General features: G+C 34.3%; 1 protein-coding gene across 1 annotated transcript in view; it reads left to right on the forward strand.

Annotated features, from left to right (window-relative positions):
* Positions 1-17,832, forward strand: part of MDGA2 (MAM domain containing glycosylphosphatidylinositol anchor 2) — an 884,707-nt gene that overhangs the window by 473,994 nt on the left and 392,881 nt on the right. The window contains exon 3 of the mRNA XM_061158404.1: positions 2,946-3,120. Coding sequence (XP_061014387.1) covers positions 2,946-3,120 — 175 coding nt within the window. The remainder of the gene's footprint in view (positions 1-2,945; positions 3,121-17,832) is intronic.

Genomic DNA, 17,832 nt, shown 5'->3' on the forward strand with positions numbered 1-17,832 from the left:
GCAAGACAGACCAATGGGTTTTAGTGTCACAAAGAGCCAAAAGGGCATTGATATGGTTTTCAATTCTATTTTGCAAGTAGGAAACTAACACTGAAGGAATTTTACTGTAGTATCAAGGAAGACTGTACACAGTTATCTAAAAAGGCTATTAAATACTACTCCCTTTATAGCCAGTCAAGATTTTCTTCAAATATTTCTGACAAACCCAACATGCTGCCACAGATTGCATGCAGATGTTGATATAATTATCTAGCTAGCTTTTTTTTTTACTAAAGAAGGTACTGAAGAGATTTGAAAAACTATAAAGCAGTTCCATTCATTTTATTCAATTGTTTTTGTCTTGAAAAATATAATTTTTGATGAAAAGTGTTCCTTAAGTTAATGTCTTCAGTTTATTAAAATGATTTAAAATTAGTTAATAATACATAATTTAACATTGTCTTAGTTTTAGTTTCTACTACACTGATTATGAATAGATATAATTTAAATAAGCTAAAGATATTTGAGATGCTTAATAATTTTTAATAGAGTAAAAGTAGTCTAAGATCAAAAAGTTTGATAGTCTATATCATAGTTTATTCTCTCATTCTTTTCCCTTTCTTTGTCTCTCTCCCCACCCACACACACACACAGACACACAGACACACATGCACACTCTTATTCTCTACCTCCCCCAATTCCTGGACAATTACCAGTACTATAACAGTATTCTAAAGCTAAATTATTGTCTTAATATCATGTTTTTAATATCCAAAACTTCTAGGCCATTTCCATAACTCTTTTGATTCTGAACTTACTTTTTATATTCTGAAATGTCTATTTTTTAAAATCAATATTGGTACCATATTGTGATAGTCAAGGAAAACTTGGCCTTTAATTGGGATTGTGTTTTATTTATATCTTAGATTTTACCTTAGAAATATATATATAAGAGAGAATTAGCATATATCTATATAAGATATACAAAGCAAAAATATGTAATTTGCTTGTTCATTTCAATCTTTTTTTGTTTTGTTACCTATAAATTTTGAAAGTTAAGTTAAAATAGAACCCTAGATTTTCCCATTGAAGTGGTACTTATCAAATCAGTGCCCACGTTACCCTTTGTCTTTTTATGAGCATATTAATAATCACCTTATGAACTACTTGAAATCAGGAATCATCCCATTTAATTTTTATATATATTTTCTGTACAAAGTGTTGGATAAACATTTGATATGTATTTTTATGAATTACTCAACTTTTATTAATCTCTAAGTAAAATTTTAATTTCATGCACAATTAAGGGCAAACATGAATATATTTATACTGATATTGTAATGATTTGGAGAATTTTTTAAAGATGCTTAGTGTCATTAGATTATAACTTTGAATTAACATTGTATCAAAATAGCATAAATAATAGTAGTATTAAATGATTTAAATTTTAAATCCACTATTTAGTTGCATTTTTCTATGTTTCTTCATTTGTGTTTGCAGAGGATTTCTATCAGCAGCTTTACAACGTAAAAATAAACAAAGCAATATATTATACAGCAGGGACAAGAAGAGATATAAAACTGAATCTTTTTACATCTTGTTTTGTATCACTTTACAGTACCATCACGTGGCTTTTGTTCAGGTTTATATAAGCTAAAATACACGAAATTTTACTTGAATGCTACTCTTTATTTCTAGTAAAAGCCAAGTCTGATGTACACAGCTGTGTTGAAAAGAACAGTATTGTTTATAATGGAATGTTTTAGATATTCAAAGTGCTTTGGCAGTTTAATAGAAATGTTCTCTTTGGAAAAGTTTACACATTTTTTGAAAATAATTATTGATGTAAAGTGAATTCTGATTATTAAATAGACAAGTCATTTGTAGGTTTATTACAGCAAAGCTATAAAAAAGAAATAAAAATCATATGTAACAACCAGGTGTATAAAATTACACATAATCTCAATAAACTACTCTGGTAATATACTTTAATTAGCCAAATCAAATAGAAAATATTGAGTAAAATAATGAAACATGTCCAAAAAGAAACTGAGAGCCTACCTGTTCCTATGCTAGGTAAATAAAAAATGCCTTACAGTGTTCGGAAAATAGAATTTTAGGGGCTCAAGAAAAAGAAACTAATCTGTGTTTCCAATGTACTACTTATATCTAACTTCCTTTGTATATATTAATATTTTTGTTGCCCTTCACACTGATGACACTATGGATGAACTCTATGCAATTGAGTTAGAATTGTATACACTATATAATAATGACACTGCATTTGCTGCTGCTGCTGTTGTTGCTAAGTCACTTCAGTCGTGTCCGACTCTGTGCGACCCCACAGACGGCAGCCCACCAGGCTCCCCCATCCCTGGGATTCTCCAGGCAAGAACACTGGAGTGGGTTGCCATCTCCTTCTCCAATGCATAAAAGTGAAAAGTGAAAGGGAAGTCACTCAGTCATGCCCGGCTCTTAGCGACCCCATGAACTGCAGCCCACCAGGCTCCTCCGTCCTTGGGATTTTCCAGGCAAGAGTACTGGAGTGGGGTGCCATTGCCTTCTCCAGACACTGCATTTAAAATTTTATAATTTTATTTTTATATAAACTTCTCTTCTTAATTTTCAATAACTTGCCAAAAATAGCACTGTAGCAGTTTCTGAAAGCCAACTCTGCAAATAAGTGAAAGTGAAAGTTGCTCACTTGTGTGTGACTCTTTGCGACCTCATGGACTGTACAGACCCCATGGCCCTGGAATTCTCCAGGCCAGAATACTGGAGTGGGTAGCCGTTCCCTTTTCCAGGGGATCTTCCCAACCCAGGGATCAAACCCAGGTCTCCCACATCTCAGATGGATTCTTTACCAGCTGAGCCACAAGGGAGGTCCCTCCAAATGAGTAATTGCTATTTAATTTTTCAGTGAGAAAGCCAACCTAAAGTAACAATCATTGTTGATGCTTGCTCAGATCAGGTGGACCAAAACAGCAGGAAGTGCCTCTGACAGATTCCAAGACTCAAGTGTCTTCAACGAGACTTTGAGGATTACAAATATTCAGCGACACCAAGGAGGCCGGTATTACTGTAAAGCAGAGAATGGCCTGGGGTCCCCAGCGATAAAGTCAATCAGAGTGGATGTGTACTGTAAGTAAATGTCTCAGAAATCTATAATTAAGTCAACTGCAGATACCTTTTGTCCTACAACTATTTTTATTGTTACACCTATTGAGAAAGACTAGAGTTTGTTCAAAGAAATAGTTATATTTAGTTGAGAATGACAAGTCTTTAAGGTTAAGATAGCTCATTAACATATTTCTTGTAGAATCTCCATTAGAAATTTTCATGGTTTTTATGATTAAATAATACATATTAATTATAGAACATTTAAGAATTAGATTAATAAAAAAATAAATATCACTGAAAATCCTATTAATGACTATTAGTGTTGAATGTATAGACTTTTTAATCTCTCTATATAAGTATATAAATTCATATTTACATTTGTATAAAGAAAAAAATCATGCTGTGGATATGGTGATTGGTTTTGTTAACCTATGAGAATTTCAGTTATTCTTATTTTGTAAAATGCACTTCATGAGTGAAGTTACTTGAACTGGCTTGTAAAAGGCCAAAATCTCTGTGTAAACTCTGTTTTGATCCAATTCTGTTAAAAGTAATCAGTTCCTAGGGCAATGCTGAGCCTCCTGGAATGTGTTTGTTGATTTATTTTTGTTTTTGGTCTCATTTTTCTACTCTTGGCTGTTAGCGAATATATTTTAAAGTCCTCTTGGTCTCAATACTGTCTTCCCCACCAAAAGAAATTAAGGGCCTATGTTCAGTTCAGTTTTTTATATAGGTTTCTATTGCTCCATTGTATTTTTTGCAAATACTTGCATTTTATTTGTTAACTCTCTAGTGTTATTAGTAAAAAGATGTTTATTTTTAGTGATTTCAGATATAAGTAACAAGTGAGGAGTTCTCATTTTTTTTTTAACCTACCTTTCATTCTTTCCTTTTTTTCTTTTTCTTTCAATGCAGGTTATAGTTGCATAGTTAGGAAAGTGATTTGGAATTATATGTGGTTGATCAGATCCTATGCTGCATCTCATGTAATTGTTCAGGTGACTGAGAAGTGAGTGACAGGGTTGCATTTGTGATTCACCTTCCACATTCAGGAGCTTTCACTGTTCCTGGAAAGGATGAAAGAGAAGCCCAAGCCCCAATCTCTCTAGCAATTCCCAGACCTTCAGGCATGACCTGGAATAACTCAGGCATCTGTATCCCAGAGGCTGCTTTCTCCCTGTTCTTATGGGCCTTCCCGTTGGCCTTACCTGAATGTTTCTGAACAGTATATCTTCTGCCCACCACCCCCACCCCAATCAAATACTTAAGGTAATATATATTTAAAAAAAAGACTATGTAAAGTGTTTTGTTCATATATAATTTTAAATGGCACTAAATTTAATTTAAATGAGTCAAACACTTCTATAACTTTTAAAAAGAACATGTGATTTTTGTTATAATTATGGTCATGAAGTTTTATAATACACAACCTTGATACCTTAGACACAATTCTAAAATCTAAAAAGCTCTGATGATTGAATGGATGTGTTTTGTTCAATTTTATTGGTAACTTTTTGCAGCAAAAGCTGATGAGAACTAGTTTGGTGGTGACATCTAACCTGAAATGATTTGAATGCAAAAATAGAAAATACTTTCTCTTCTTTATTTACCCTACTTCTTCTGAATAATCATATGTTTTGCTCTGGAAATAATGTGTTTGATTACACAGCATTGCCACAGAGCCTGCTGGGTGTGTTATGTAAAACATGGAATATGTAAAACATGGAATATCTTCCTAAAATCTGAAATATTCAGAAAAACACTTCCCTGAGGTTTTGAATAACAGATTATGAATTATGTTCCCACTGCAATACATTTGATAAAACAATAAGACTGTGTTGCTGGATTAAAAATCGAATGCAAGAGAGAAATGGCGTTTTAAAAGACTGTTGAAAAGAGGCTTCTTTTCTCTTCTTACTGCAAAGTCTTTGCAGCACTGTTGTGCATGATTCTCACTCTTTTCTATTTGTTCAGGGCCCTGTGGTCCAGAGTCAGCTGTGCTGCAGGATCTCATTCACATGCATACTTGGGGGGAACTGACAGCAAAAGGCACTTCATTTCCCCAAGCTCTGTTAGTCTTTTAAGGCCCATGTCACCTTCCAGGAAACCACGCTAGAAGGCGCTAGTTCTATTACCTTCTTTTTTGACCTATTTGGGATTTTTTCCACACAACCTGAACTTGACAAACATCTCATTCTTTGTCGTGTAAGTGAAATGTCATGGTGATGCATACCATAGTGGAGTACTACTTTCAATATGTTTTTGATGACAAGGATTTAGTAGAAGGCTGTCTAAAATTTTATTATTTGAAACAATAACATGTATTCAGAGATAACATGTAAATTAGTAGTCCATTCATATGGACTCTGAATAAATATGGCCGGTCTTTTGGGGGAATCTATGTTTTATATATAATCTAAGTGTTCTATATATAACAGGTTTTAGGCTCAAGTATGTTTTCTTTACATGAATATTTATACTTTAAAACCTCCCCATCATTGTCAATAGGAACATGAGTAGCATATTTGTGCTGAATTGAAACTTGACAACCTTGACATCTAAAATTGGTTTATAGTCTTAAGAATCATCTGTTATTTGGCTTTTGATTTGATGTAAGACTGGTTGATTGACTAGAAATTCATTTTTATAAACCATAAACAAGTGAACAACTCTATTTCAGGTGCTTTTACCTTAAATAATTTTGAAAATGCTAAAACTCTAGGACTAATTTTGTTTTTTTAATGCTGTAAGCCATAGTTTTAGGATCATCAATGAACTGTAGATTTCTATTTCTTTTTCTACACTGGTTCATCCACATTTGTAGAACTTGAAATAGTATAGGCATAGAATGCAAAAAAATCTGCAGACTAGGATCATGTTTGCAACAGCTAACTGAGGCAGACTATGGCTTAGACTTAACAAAAATTCTAATAAATGGCATTAGAATTTAGCCTTGAGTTCCTCATGATAGTTTATCTTTTAAAAATCTTCCATAAAGTATTAATTTTATAACCATCCTGGAGAGATTTCATAACCACAAAAATGTATATCTCTCATTAAAACCCCATTCGGTGATCGTAAGTTTCTAGATTTTATGGCTAATGCCATCCTAAAATAAAATTTATTTTGATAAGGAAATTTATTTTCTGAAGAGAAAGCTGCCACAATGCTGACTGATATGAAGTGAGGTGATTTTATTATATAGGAATATCAAAATATTTGTGACATTGTGTTAATATTTTGATCAATTTGGGAAGATTTTTTAATTTGAACTAACAATTCCTTCGCACATAATTTTCTAAAATTTCTTGTAGTAATTGGACCTTGTAGGTTCCATAAGGAAACTACCAAATGTACTATTATTATTCTCTTTGCTGTTTCAATCTAGAAAATAATTTACTCAGTGCTACTGTTTGGAGAAGATATACCTGTTTTACAGTTTATCATGACCTATGATTCTTTTCTTAAGAACTGTAAAAGCATTTCAAAACGAATATAATTTCTTTTTTTTTTTTTTTATTAGTTGGAGGCCAATCACTTTACAACATTTCAGTGGGTTTTGTCATACATTGATATGAATCAGCTATGGATTTACACGTATTCCCCATCCCAGTCCCCGCTCCCACCTCCCTCTCCACCCGATTCCCCCGGGTCCTCCCAGTGCACCAGGCTGGAGCACTTGTCTCATGCATCCCACCTGGGCTGGTGACCTGTTTCACCATAGATAGTATACATGCTGTTCTTTTGAAATATCCCACCCTCACATTCTCCCACAGAGTTCAAAAGTCTGTTCTGTATTTCTGTGTCTCTTTTTCTGTTTTGCATATAGGGTTATCGTTACCATCTTTCTAAATTCCATATATATGTGTTAGTATGCTGTAATGTTCTTTATCTTTCTGGCTTACTTCACTCTGTATAAGGGGCTCCAGCTTCATCCATCTCATTAGGACTGTTCTTTAAAAAGTATATTTATAAATATTCAGATTCTATAACCAGATAACTTACATTTTATTTTTATTTTTTATTTATTTATTTTTTTTTGGTTTTTCTTTTTTTTTATTATTATTATTCTTTTTTTTTTTTTTTGTCATACATTGATATGAATCAGCCATAGATTTACACATATTCCCCATCCCGATCCCCCCTCCCACCTCCCTCTCCACCCGATTCCTATGGGTCTTCCCAGTGCACCAGGCCTGAGCACTTGTCTCAGGCATCCCACCTGGGCTGGTGATCTGTTTCACCATAGATAGTATACATGCTGTTCTTTTGAAATATCCCACCCTCACATTCTCCCACAGAGTTCAAAAGTCTGTTCTGTATTTCTGTGCCTCTTTTTCTGTTTTGCATATAGGGTTATCATTACCATCTTTCTAAATTCCATATATATGTGTTAGTATGCTGTAATGTTCTTTATCTTTCTGGCTTACTTCACTCTGTATAAGGGGCTCCAGTTTCATCCATCTCATTAGGACTGGTTCAAATGAATTCTTTTTAATGGCTGAGTAATATTCCATGGTGTATATGTACCACAGCTTCCTTATCCATTCATCTGCTGATGGGCATCTAGGTTGCTTCCATGACCTGGCTATTATAAACAGTGCTGCGATGAACATTGGGGTGCACGTGTCTCTTTCAGATCTGGTTTCCTCAGTGTGTATGCCCAGAAGTGGGATTGCTGGGTCATATGGCAGTTCTATTTCCAGTTTTTTAAGAAATCTCCACACTGTTTTCCATAGCGGCTGTACTAGTTTGCATTCCCACCAACAGTGTAAGAGGGTTCCCTTTTCTCCACACCCTCTCCAGCATTTATTGCTTGTAGACTTTTGGATAGCAGCCATCCTGACTGGCGTGTAATGGTACCTCATTGTGGTTTTGATTTGCATTTCTCTAATAGTGAGTGATGTTGAGCATCTTTTCATGTGTTTGTTAGCCATCTGTATGTCTTCTTTGGAGAAATGTCTGTTTAGTTCTTTGGCCCATTTTTTGATTGGGTCATTTATTTTTCTGGAATTAGCTTCAGGAGTTGCTTGTATATTTTTGAGATTAATCCTTTGTCTGTTTCTTCATTTGCTATTATTTTCTCCCAATCTGAGGGCTGTCTTTTCACCTTACTTATAGTTTCCTTTGTAGTGCAAACGCTTTCAAGTTTCATTAGGTCCCATTTGTTTATTTTTGCTTTTATTTCCAATATTCTGGGAGGTGGGTCATAGAGGATCTTGCTGTGATTTATGTCGGAGAGTGTTTTGCCTATGTTCCCCTCTAGGAGTTTTATAGTTTCTGGTCTTACATTTAGATCTTTAATCCATTTTGAGTTTATTTTTGTGTATGGTGTTAGAAAGTGTTCTAGTTTCATTCTTTTACAAGTGGTTGACCAGTTTTCCCAGCACCACTTGTTAAAGAGGTTGTCTTTTTTCCATTGTATATCCTTGCCTCCTTTGTCAAAGATAAGGTGTCCATAGGTTCGTGGATTTATCTCTGGGCTTTCTATTCTGTTCCATTGATCTATATTTCTGTCTTTGTGCCAGTACCATACTGTCTTGATGACTGTGGCTTTGTAGTAGAGTCTGAAGTCAGGCAGGTTGATTCCTCCAGTTCCATTCTTCTTTCTCAAGATTACTTTGGCTATTCGAGGTTTTTTGTATTTCCATACAAATTGTGAAATTCTTTGGTCTAGTTCTGTGAAGAATACCATTGGTAGCTTGATAGGGATTGCATTGAATCTATAGATTGCTTTGGGTAGAATAGCCATTTTGACAATATTGATTCTTCCAATCCATGAACACGGTATGTTTCTCCATCTGTTTGTGTCCTCTTTGATTTCTTTCATCAGTGTTTTATAGTTTTCTATGTATAGGTCCTTTGTTTCTTTAGGTAGATATACTCCTAAGTATTTTATTCTTTTTGTTGCAATGGTGAATGGTATTGTTTCCTTAATTTCTCTTTCTGTTTTTTCATTGTTATTATATAGGAATGCAAGGGATTTCTGTGTGTTAATTTTATATCCTGCAACTTTACTATATTCATTGATTAGCTCTAGTAATTTTCTGGTAGAGTCTTTAGGGTTTTCTATGTAGAGGATCATGTCATCTGCAAACAGTGAGAGTTTCACTTCTTCTTTTCCTATCTGGATTCCTTTTACTTCTTTTTCTGCTCTGATTGCTGTGGCCAGAACTTCCAACACTATGTTGAATAGTAGTGGTGAGAGTGGGCACCCTTGTCTTGTTCCTGATTTCAGGGGAAATGCTTTCAATTTTTCACCATTGAGGGTGATGCTTGCTGTGGGTTTGTCATATATAGCTTTTATTATGTTGAGGTATGTTCCTTCTATTCCTGCTTTTTGGAGAGTTTTAATCATAAATGAGTGTTGAATTTTGTCAAAGGCTTTCTCTGCATCTATTGAGAGAATCATTTTAAAAAGAAATCTTCAGATCAGTTCAATTCAGTCACTCAGTCGTACCTGACTCTTTGCGACCCCATGAATCGCAGCACTCCAGGCCTCCCTGTCCATCACCAACTCCCGGAGTTTACTCAAACCCATATCCATCGAGTTGGTGATGCCATCCAACCATCTCATCCTCGGTTGTCCCCTTCTCCTCCTGCCCCCAATCCCTCCCAGCATCAGGGTCTTTTCCAATGAGTCAACTCTTTGCATGAGTTGGCCAAAGTACAAGAGTTTCAGCTTCAGCATCAGTCCTTCCAATGAACACCCAGGACTGATCTCCTTTAGGATGGACTGGTTGGATCTCCTTGCAGTCCAAGGGACTCTCAAGATTCTTGTCCAACACCACAGTTCAGAAGCATCAATTTTTCGGCACTCAGCTTTCTTCACAGTCCAACTCTCACATCCATACATGTGACATTGTATTAATATTTTGATCAATTTGGGAAGATTTTTTAATTTGAACTAACAATTCCTTCGCACATAATTTTCTAAAATTTTCTAAAATTCACACATCCATACATGTGAGAGTTGGACTGTGAAGAAAGCTGAGTGCCGAAAAATTGATGCTGGAAAAACCATAGCCTTGACCAGATGGACCTTTGTTGGCAAAGTAATGTCTCTGCTTTTTAATATGCTGTCTAGGTTGGTCATAACTTTCTTTCCAAGGGGTAAGCATCTTTTAATTTCATGACTGCAATCACCATCTGCAGTGATTTTGGAGCCCCCAAAAATAACGTCTGACACTGTTTCCATTGTCTCCCCATCTATTTACCATGAAGTGATGGGACTGGATGCCATGATCTTAGTTTTCTGAATGTTAAGCTTTAAGCCAACTTTTTCACTCTCCTCTTTCACTTTCATCAAGAGGCTCTTTAGTTCTTCTTCACTTTCTGCCATAAGGGTGGTGTCATCTGCATAACTGAGGTTATTGATATTTCTTCTGGCAATCTTGATTCTACCTTGTGCTTCCTCCAGCCCAGTGTTTCTCATGATGTACTCTGCATATAAGTTAAATGAGCAGGGTGACAATATGCAGCCTTGACGTACTCCTTTTCCTATTTGGAACCAGTCTGTTGTTCCATGTCCAGTTCTAACTGTTGCTTCCTAACCTGCATACAGGTTTCTCAAGAGGCAAGTCAGCTGGTCATGTATTTCCATCTCTTTCAGAATTTTCCACAGTTTATTGTGATCCACACAGTCGAAGGCTTTGTCGTAGTCAATAAAGCAGAAATAGATGTTTTTCTGGAACTCTCTTGTTTTATCGATGATATAGTGGATGTTGGCAATTTGATCTCTAGTTCCTCTGCCTTTTCTCAAACCAGCTTGAACATCTGGAATTTCACGTTTCATGTATTGCTGAAGCCTGGCTTGGAGAATTTTGAGCATTACTTTACCAGTGTGTGAGATGAGTGCAATTGTGCAGTAGTTTGAACATTCCTTGGGATTGCCTTTCTTAGGGATTTATACAAATATTTCTGATCAAAATATACTCAATTACAATTCTTCTATTGCTGGGAGATAGCTTCTGAGGGTCTGAATACTTACAGCTATATGTTTAAGAGAAATAAAGAGTTAGTTCTACTTAAACCTACTGTTTTCAAAATATTCATTCTTTGTGTCTTCTCCCTGAAACTATGCTAAAACAATAATAAAGGAATAAAACAGTAACAAAACATGCGAACAATGATAGAGGGAGTGGAAGAAGAGATGACAGAAAAACAAACAATTTTGTAGGAAATGAATCAGATCAGGGAATGACCGCTGTTCAACATACTGAAGAAAGCGTGAATCAAAGCTGTTGGTATAGAGGATAAAATGAGCCACAGATTTATAGAATCATTAAAAAACTCATGAATTCGAGACATCACTTAGCTTTTAGAGTGTAAATCAGTCTAAATACAAGTGGTTTAAAATCTATATAAGGAGAGTTACATTCTCAGATCTTTCACATTTCACACAATGCAACACTAAACTACCTCTGTTCTTTTACCAACTTCCTAGTTAAATCCCTACAGATGACTGGAAATTTATTTTTGTGAGAGGTTCAGCCAGAGAAACTTTGAACTAAGAAATGTGAAATCATCAAAAACAAAAGGCAATATACTCTTCCATTAGAGTTATTAAATGTAAGTTTACGTACTCTTCACAACCCCTTCTCACACTTGGTTCTGAGAATGCCTTTCTGGAGGAATATTGGAGAACCTATCTAGTAAAACTGATGAACTCTGGAGAAACAGCTGCAGATCCTAGCAAGGCGATCCTTGGTGAAACAGCCCTGCTAATACACTGACAGTGAAGGCCACTGCTGATCAACAGAACTACCAGTAAGATGTTTTATAACTGAGTCTTATGTGTGATGACCAAACATCTGAGACAATCATCTGAAAAACAAGAGAGAAAGAATTGGGAAACAAGAAAAAGAATTGGGAAAAAAACACAGGAAACAAAATTGCTGCAGGGAGCAGAACTACAAAATAAAACACAGTTATTGATATTTTTAATTAGTATTCCCAAAGAAAAAAGAGAAATGTTGCAATCATATACTAAGAATAGAAAAATAGAAACAAGGAATTTTCAGAGGACATCAATGAACTCTTCGAATATTAAAAATGTTAATATATAAAATCAATAAAAGGGGTGGAAAATAAAACTGAAGAAATCTTACGGAGAATTAAACAAAATGTAACAATCAAAGGGATAGAAGAAGAAGATAATAAAATTAGAGAATTTGCCCAGCTAATGTAACATTTGAATATAATTCCAAAAGATAAAATAGAGATTAAGAAATTATTTTCTAAAAAATAAAAAACTATATCATATTTAGACAAATGTTTTCAATTACAAAGTTCCCACTAGGTGTCTAGCACATAGAGTAAGCAAGATCTGCACCAAAACTCATTCACTTGCAATTTAAAACACTAGGGGAAAAATGAAAATCTTAAACATTTCCAATGAATTTTTCATTTTTTCCCCAAAATGATCATATATCAAGAATTAGGAATCAAAATAACATAGTAAAAGTCAAGAATCTAAGAGATGTCTGAGTAAAACTTTTGAAATTCTGAAAGAAAACTATTTTCAAACTAGAATTTTCCACCCAGCCAGACATATTTTTTCAGGTATTAAAGAAGAAAGACATTTTTAGATTTCTAAATTTTTTTCTGCTATGTTCCTTTTCTTTTGACACTACTTCAATGAATGTTTTACCAAAACTAATTTAAAATATAGGATATTGTATATAAGAGATATAGAATAGAATCCCAAAATGATATTGAAGCAAAACACTATTATAGCTGTGCTGTGGAACTCAAGAACATTCAAGACAGACTGAAGCTGCCAGAAGAGCTTTCATGAAGGATGTCTTCATGAAAGAGATGCAACTGGTGGATTATTTGATGTATTAGAGAAGGATTTTACACTTCTCATAGAAAACTTGATAATATGGTAATGATGGGTGTGTACATGATTAAAGAAACAGCTTGTGGGTGTTATTAATGAACACAAAAAAGTTATTTGCATGATTGAAGAAACAACTTGTGGATGTTATTAATGAACACAAAAAAGTTATTTGAAATGAATTGCAATTGAAATATATTACAGGGTTCAACTCTGAAGATACACTTGTGTAGTCACTGGTAACAATAGCAACTGACTTAACAAGTAGGATCTAAATATAAGGAATATGGGGAAGGAGGAAAGTTGATATAAGAGAGAGAAAAACTTGTCTCAACAGGTGGGAATCAGTAAGCCAATGTGAAAATAGAAAAAAAAAAGTCTGTAAATAGCAGTTAAACATTTTTAAATATGAAGGCAAAACCAAGAATAGTTACAAGATGCATTAGAAAAGGTTGCCTCAGGGTATTAGAAATACTTGAGGTTGTGTTTTATATACTTATTTGACTTTCTAACCTATGTGCATGTATAATTTGATAACTTTCAATTCATAAAATATAGATTTGAAGATTTTGCCTTGCAGGCCTTGTTATTAAGCTCCTAGAAGTGAAAACTAATCTCATTCCAAATTTTATCAGAAGATTGTTGTCAATTCTAATTATATTTGTACTTCTTTAATTCTCCATAGAATTGATGCTTTTGATATTTTTTAAATTAATTTATTTTTTATTGAAGGATGATTTCCTTACAGAATTTTACTGTTTTCTGTCAAACCTCAACATGAATCAACCATAGGTATACATATAACCCCTCCCTTTTGAAACTCCTTCCCATCTCCCTCCCCATCCTCTAGGTTGATACAGAGTCTCTGAGTTTCATGAGCCATACAGCAAATTCCTGTTGGCTGTCTATTTTACATATGGTCATGTAAGTTTCCATGGTACTCTTTCCATACATCTCACCCTTTCCTCCCCTCTCAATCTAGAAAAATGGTACTGAAGAATTTATTTACAGGGCAACAGTGGAGAAACAGACATAGAGAATTGACGTTCTTTGATATTTGACCCAATACAGTTGACTGAAAATCTTTAAGTAAAGGACAGACGATAGCATAGGGAATGTTGTTGCCACATTCTAACTAATCCCCCCTACCCAAAAAAAATTGATAGGGTAAAACTCTTTCACTACCATTTTTTAATGGGTGGTTTAGGATGAAACATTTACAAAATAAAGTTTGACACTTCATGCAACAAATATTTGAGAGACTATTCAAAATATAATTCCATTAAATTTTGTAAGGCTAAAAAGGAATTTATTAATATTATATAATTTGTACCTTCATTGAATTTGAAGTACTTAAGGAGACAACATGAAATATATAGTTTATTTAAATAGGACATAAATGTTAAGCAAGAAAATAAATATTATGCATAACACCACACAACATGAATGATGTGTCAAACGGCGCAGAAAATGTAGAGTGAAATGTTACTGTGGCCTCTAATCATAAAAGAAATAGGATTTACATTGTAGCTTGAAGGATGGGATTTGATATGCATTTATGCATGTCTTTTGGCATTTTTTGTCCTGAACTCTCTTTTTCAAGAATCTTTGTGTAGCAGACAGCCTTAGATGTTAGAGGTTGTGTCTGCCTCCAGGTCTGGAGGAAGATCTGCTTCCTGATCAGGATATTGAAGGCAATGTCTCCCTTAGGGGCAAAGATTAGGCAGGTTTGCTAGCAGGACCTTTTAAAGATCAGAAGTTTCCTAAACTCAGAATTCCTTAACTGTGTCACAAACTGGAATAACATTTATCTAGACTCCTCTCACATTGCTTCTATTGAAATTGAGGGAAAGGACTTAGGAAGACATGAGGCTCATCTGAGACTTGGGTAATGAAGTCCTTTTTTTCTGAGCCAGGAGTCATGTAGCTTCTGTCAGCTTCCATGAAGTTGTGGCAAACTAATTGTTAGCTAGTAGACCGAGAAAATATACAACTCTTCAGAGTTCTTGACACAATAGATTTAAATAAGTAGAGGGGAAAGCCAGTGATATTCTGTAATGAGTGAGCAGTCTGATTAGAAATAACAGAAGACAGAACTGTGCTTGGGGGAACAGTGACTCAAATGGTGGGTTTAAAGGAAAGAAAGCTTTATTTGCAAAGTGGGCTGTCACATTGTGTTAAGATTTTACTGCTAATGTTTGCAGATGATATGAATGATCATCTGCTGTTTATGTAAAGTGTAAAATGAAGAAATTATAATTTTAGGACTTCAGAATTACTGATGAGAGTCAGCATTCTCCTAATACTAATACTGGCTCATTTGCCCTAAGAAGCAATGGTCACTCAAAAGGCAGTATCTGTCTTTGGAGGAAGAGAGTATATTCTATGTAAAAAAAAAAAAAAAAGTAGATTCACAGAATTTTGAAGTTCTCATACTGAAATAAATATTACTTTGAGATTCTTAAGGGCATGTAAGCAATTTTTTGAGAATGTGTTTCTGTAATTCTTTCACTTATTCTCAGTTATCACTGTATTGCTAACAGGGTAATGGAGGTCATACAGCTTTAAAGGTTAGGGTTTGATTAAAACTTATTTTTAAATCAGAAAGAAATTAGATTCAGAGGCATTAGCTTAATAAGTTTTCATCTGTGCAGACACTGTTCACACATGAGACAAATCTTTTCCAATATCTATTAAACATTTTGTAAGCCTTCTTATTTCTGAAACATACTACCCACTTTCTTTTCACTTAGGTAGTTGCATTTCATTATATTAAACAAGTGGCAAAATTTTTTGTCCTTGTCTGTTAGATTTGTTTTACCTGAGAAACGAATGGGAAATTAGGATGACATGATCAATTTATTATTCAAATACAATTTACCTGTGTTAGAAAGAATGATAAACTTCACAGTTAAAAAATATTGACAGTGAGTTATTTGAGCTTATTTTCATTAGACTCATCAACATGACTTCTGGACAACAAAGTTTAGAAAGAGGTCTACAACAACTAATGGGGATTCTGGTAGCAAGACAAACTCTGGAAGAAAAATAATGTCTTAAGTCAATCTCATTAAACATAATTTTCTCAGTACCACCCCTTTTCCCAAAACATCAGCCTTGGATTTGGAAGGTCTTAATGATGTTTGATGTGGTAATTACAATGCTTATTAAAAATGGGCTGCTGTCATGGTAATTAGCCTGTTAATAAATTTCAAGACAGAATTTTGCAATTTTTTTTTGTATGCTGCCAATGAAGAATGCTTGCTTATCAGAGTTATTTACTCATGGGAAACATAGCCAATATAATTCCCAAATAGTATTAGCATTACCAATAAAAGAACTTAGTAACACACAAAAAACCCTTCAATGAAAGCTACAGTGAATATGTAGAGACTTCTATCAGACCGTGGCAACATCATGCTGAGAATACTTGAATTCCTATAATCTTAGATATGAATGGGCAGATAAAGCTCTATATTACATTCCTCTTAAACCCATCTAATTTCTTTTGCTTAGAGTCTTATATAAAGTGTACTTAGCTTCTGTAATATATCTTCAATTACAAGTGCTTGTTCAGTTTTTTGTGCCACTTTTGTGGATTTTAGAAAATGGCAATGCATTTCCTAGGATTTTTAGTATGCAAACATGTGTCTACTCTTTCTTTCAGGTGGCCATTTAGAATATTTTAACAATGGCATTCTGACCCCCTGCAGTTTTTTTTCCTCTGATTTATTATTTCCACTTACTTTATTGTTCTTGGTTTGAGAAAGTTTCCAAATATTTTAACTTCTAGTGGGATTTCATATCATGTTTAAATTTGTCAGTATTTCACAAAACAACTTTAGATATCTGCTAGTCCATAGTCTAAATTGGAAGTGTTATCCATATAATCAAGAAATGTGCTTTCTTGATAATAAAAATATTTGACTTTTGAAAAAAATAAAGCAGTAATATCTTCACTGTGTTGATTTGAATTTGGCTTATGGAAAAAATATTTTTTAAATAGGCATTTGAAAATTTACATTCTGTGAACATATTTGTTCCGTTAATTGTATTGTAGCCTAAAGGCAGAATATTATGTTTATTCCTACTTAATTTCACCTTATTTTTCACCTTATCTGTGCAGAAATTAAGATTTTAAAATACTTTTGTTGTAGAATTATGCTTCCTATTTACTCATTTTATAGTTTTCTATTTCATTTAAAATATTACTTGTTTCCTGAATTTCATGTAATTCATTGTTTAAAATGTATCCTAGGGGCAAGACCAAGACCAAACCACTTTAATATGCTGTGCTAGAAATACACCTCCAAATTTTAGGCTATCAATTATTACCTGTGGTAGACACTTTCCAGACCAATGTTAATTTCCTTCATACATAGCTGAACTCTATTTCCCAGTCAGTATGGTTGGAGTCGTAAGACGAGTTTGGGCCAGTGGAATGTGAGAGAAAATGATATGTGCCCTACTCAGCTGAGTGTGTGAAACACCTCACACAATTGTTTATAGAGTATCTTGATTTTTCTATCTCTACATACAGAGCCTCCTAAGTGTCTGAGGATTCATTGGTTTTTGGAGCCACACGATGCAAAGATTTTGAATAACAGAGTCACCATAAATTTATTTATCTAATTTTTTTTGGCCATGACATGTGGCATGCAAGATCTTAGTTCCATAACAGGGATTCAATCCATTCCTCCCTGCAGTGGAAGCTTGGATTCATAACTTCTGAACGCCCATGAATTCCCTAGAGCCATCATTTGGAGGAAAGACACCCAGGGGACCTAGAAGAGTAGGAGCAGTTGAATGGGAATTTTCATGAAAGGAGGATTTTTGTTGTTTTTGAGCCACTGAGGATTTAGGGATATTTGTTACACTTATCCTAATCAGTG

The sequence above is a fragment of the Dama dama genome, chromosome 12 (assembly GCF_033118175.1).
Source record: "Dama dama isolate Ldn47 chromosome 12, ASM3311817v1, whole genome shotgun sequence".
Taxonomy (NCBI): Eukaryota; Metazoa; Chordata; class Mammalia; order Artiodactyla; family Cervidae; genus Dama; species Dama dama.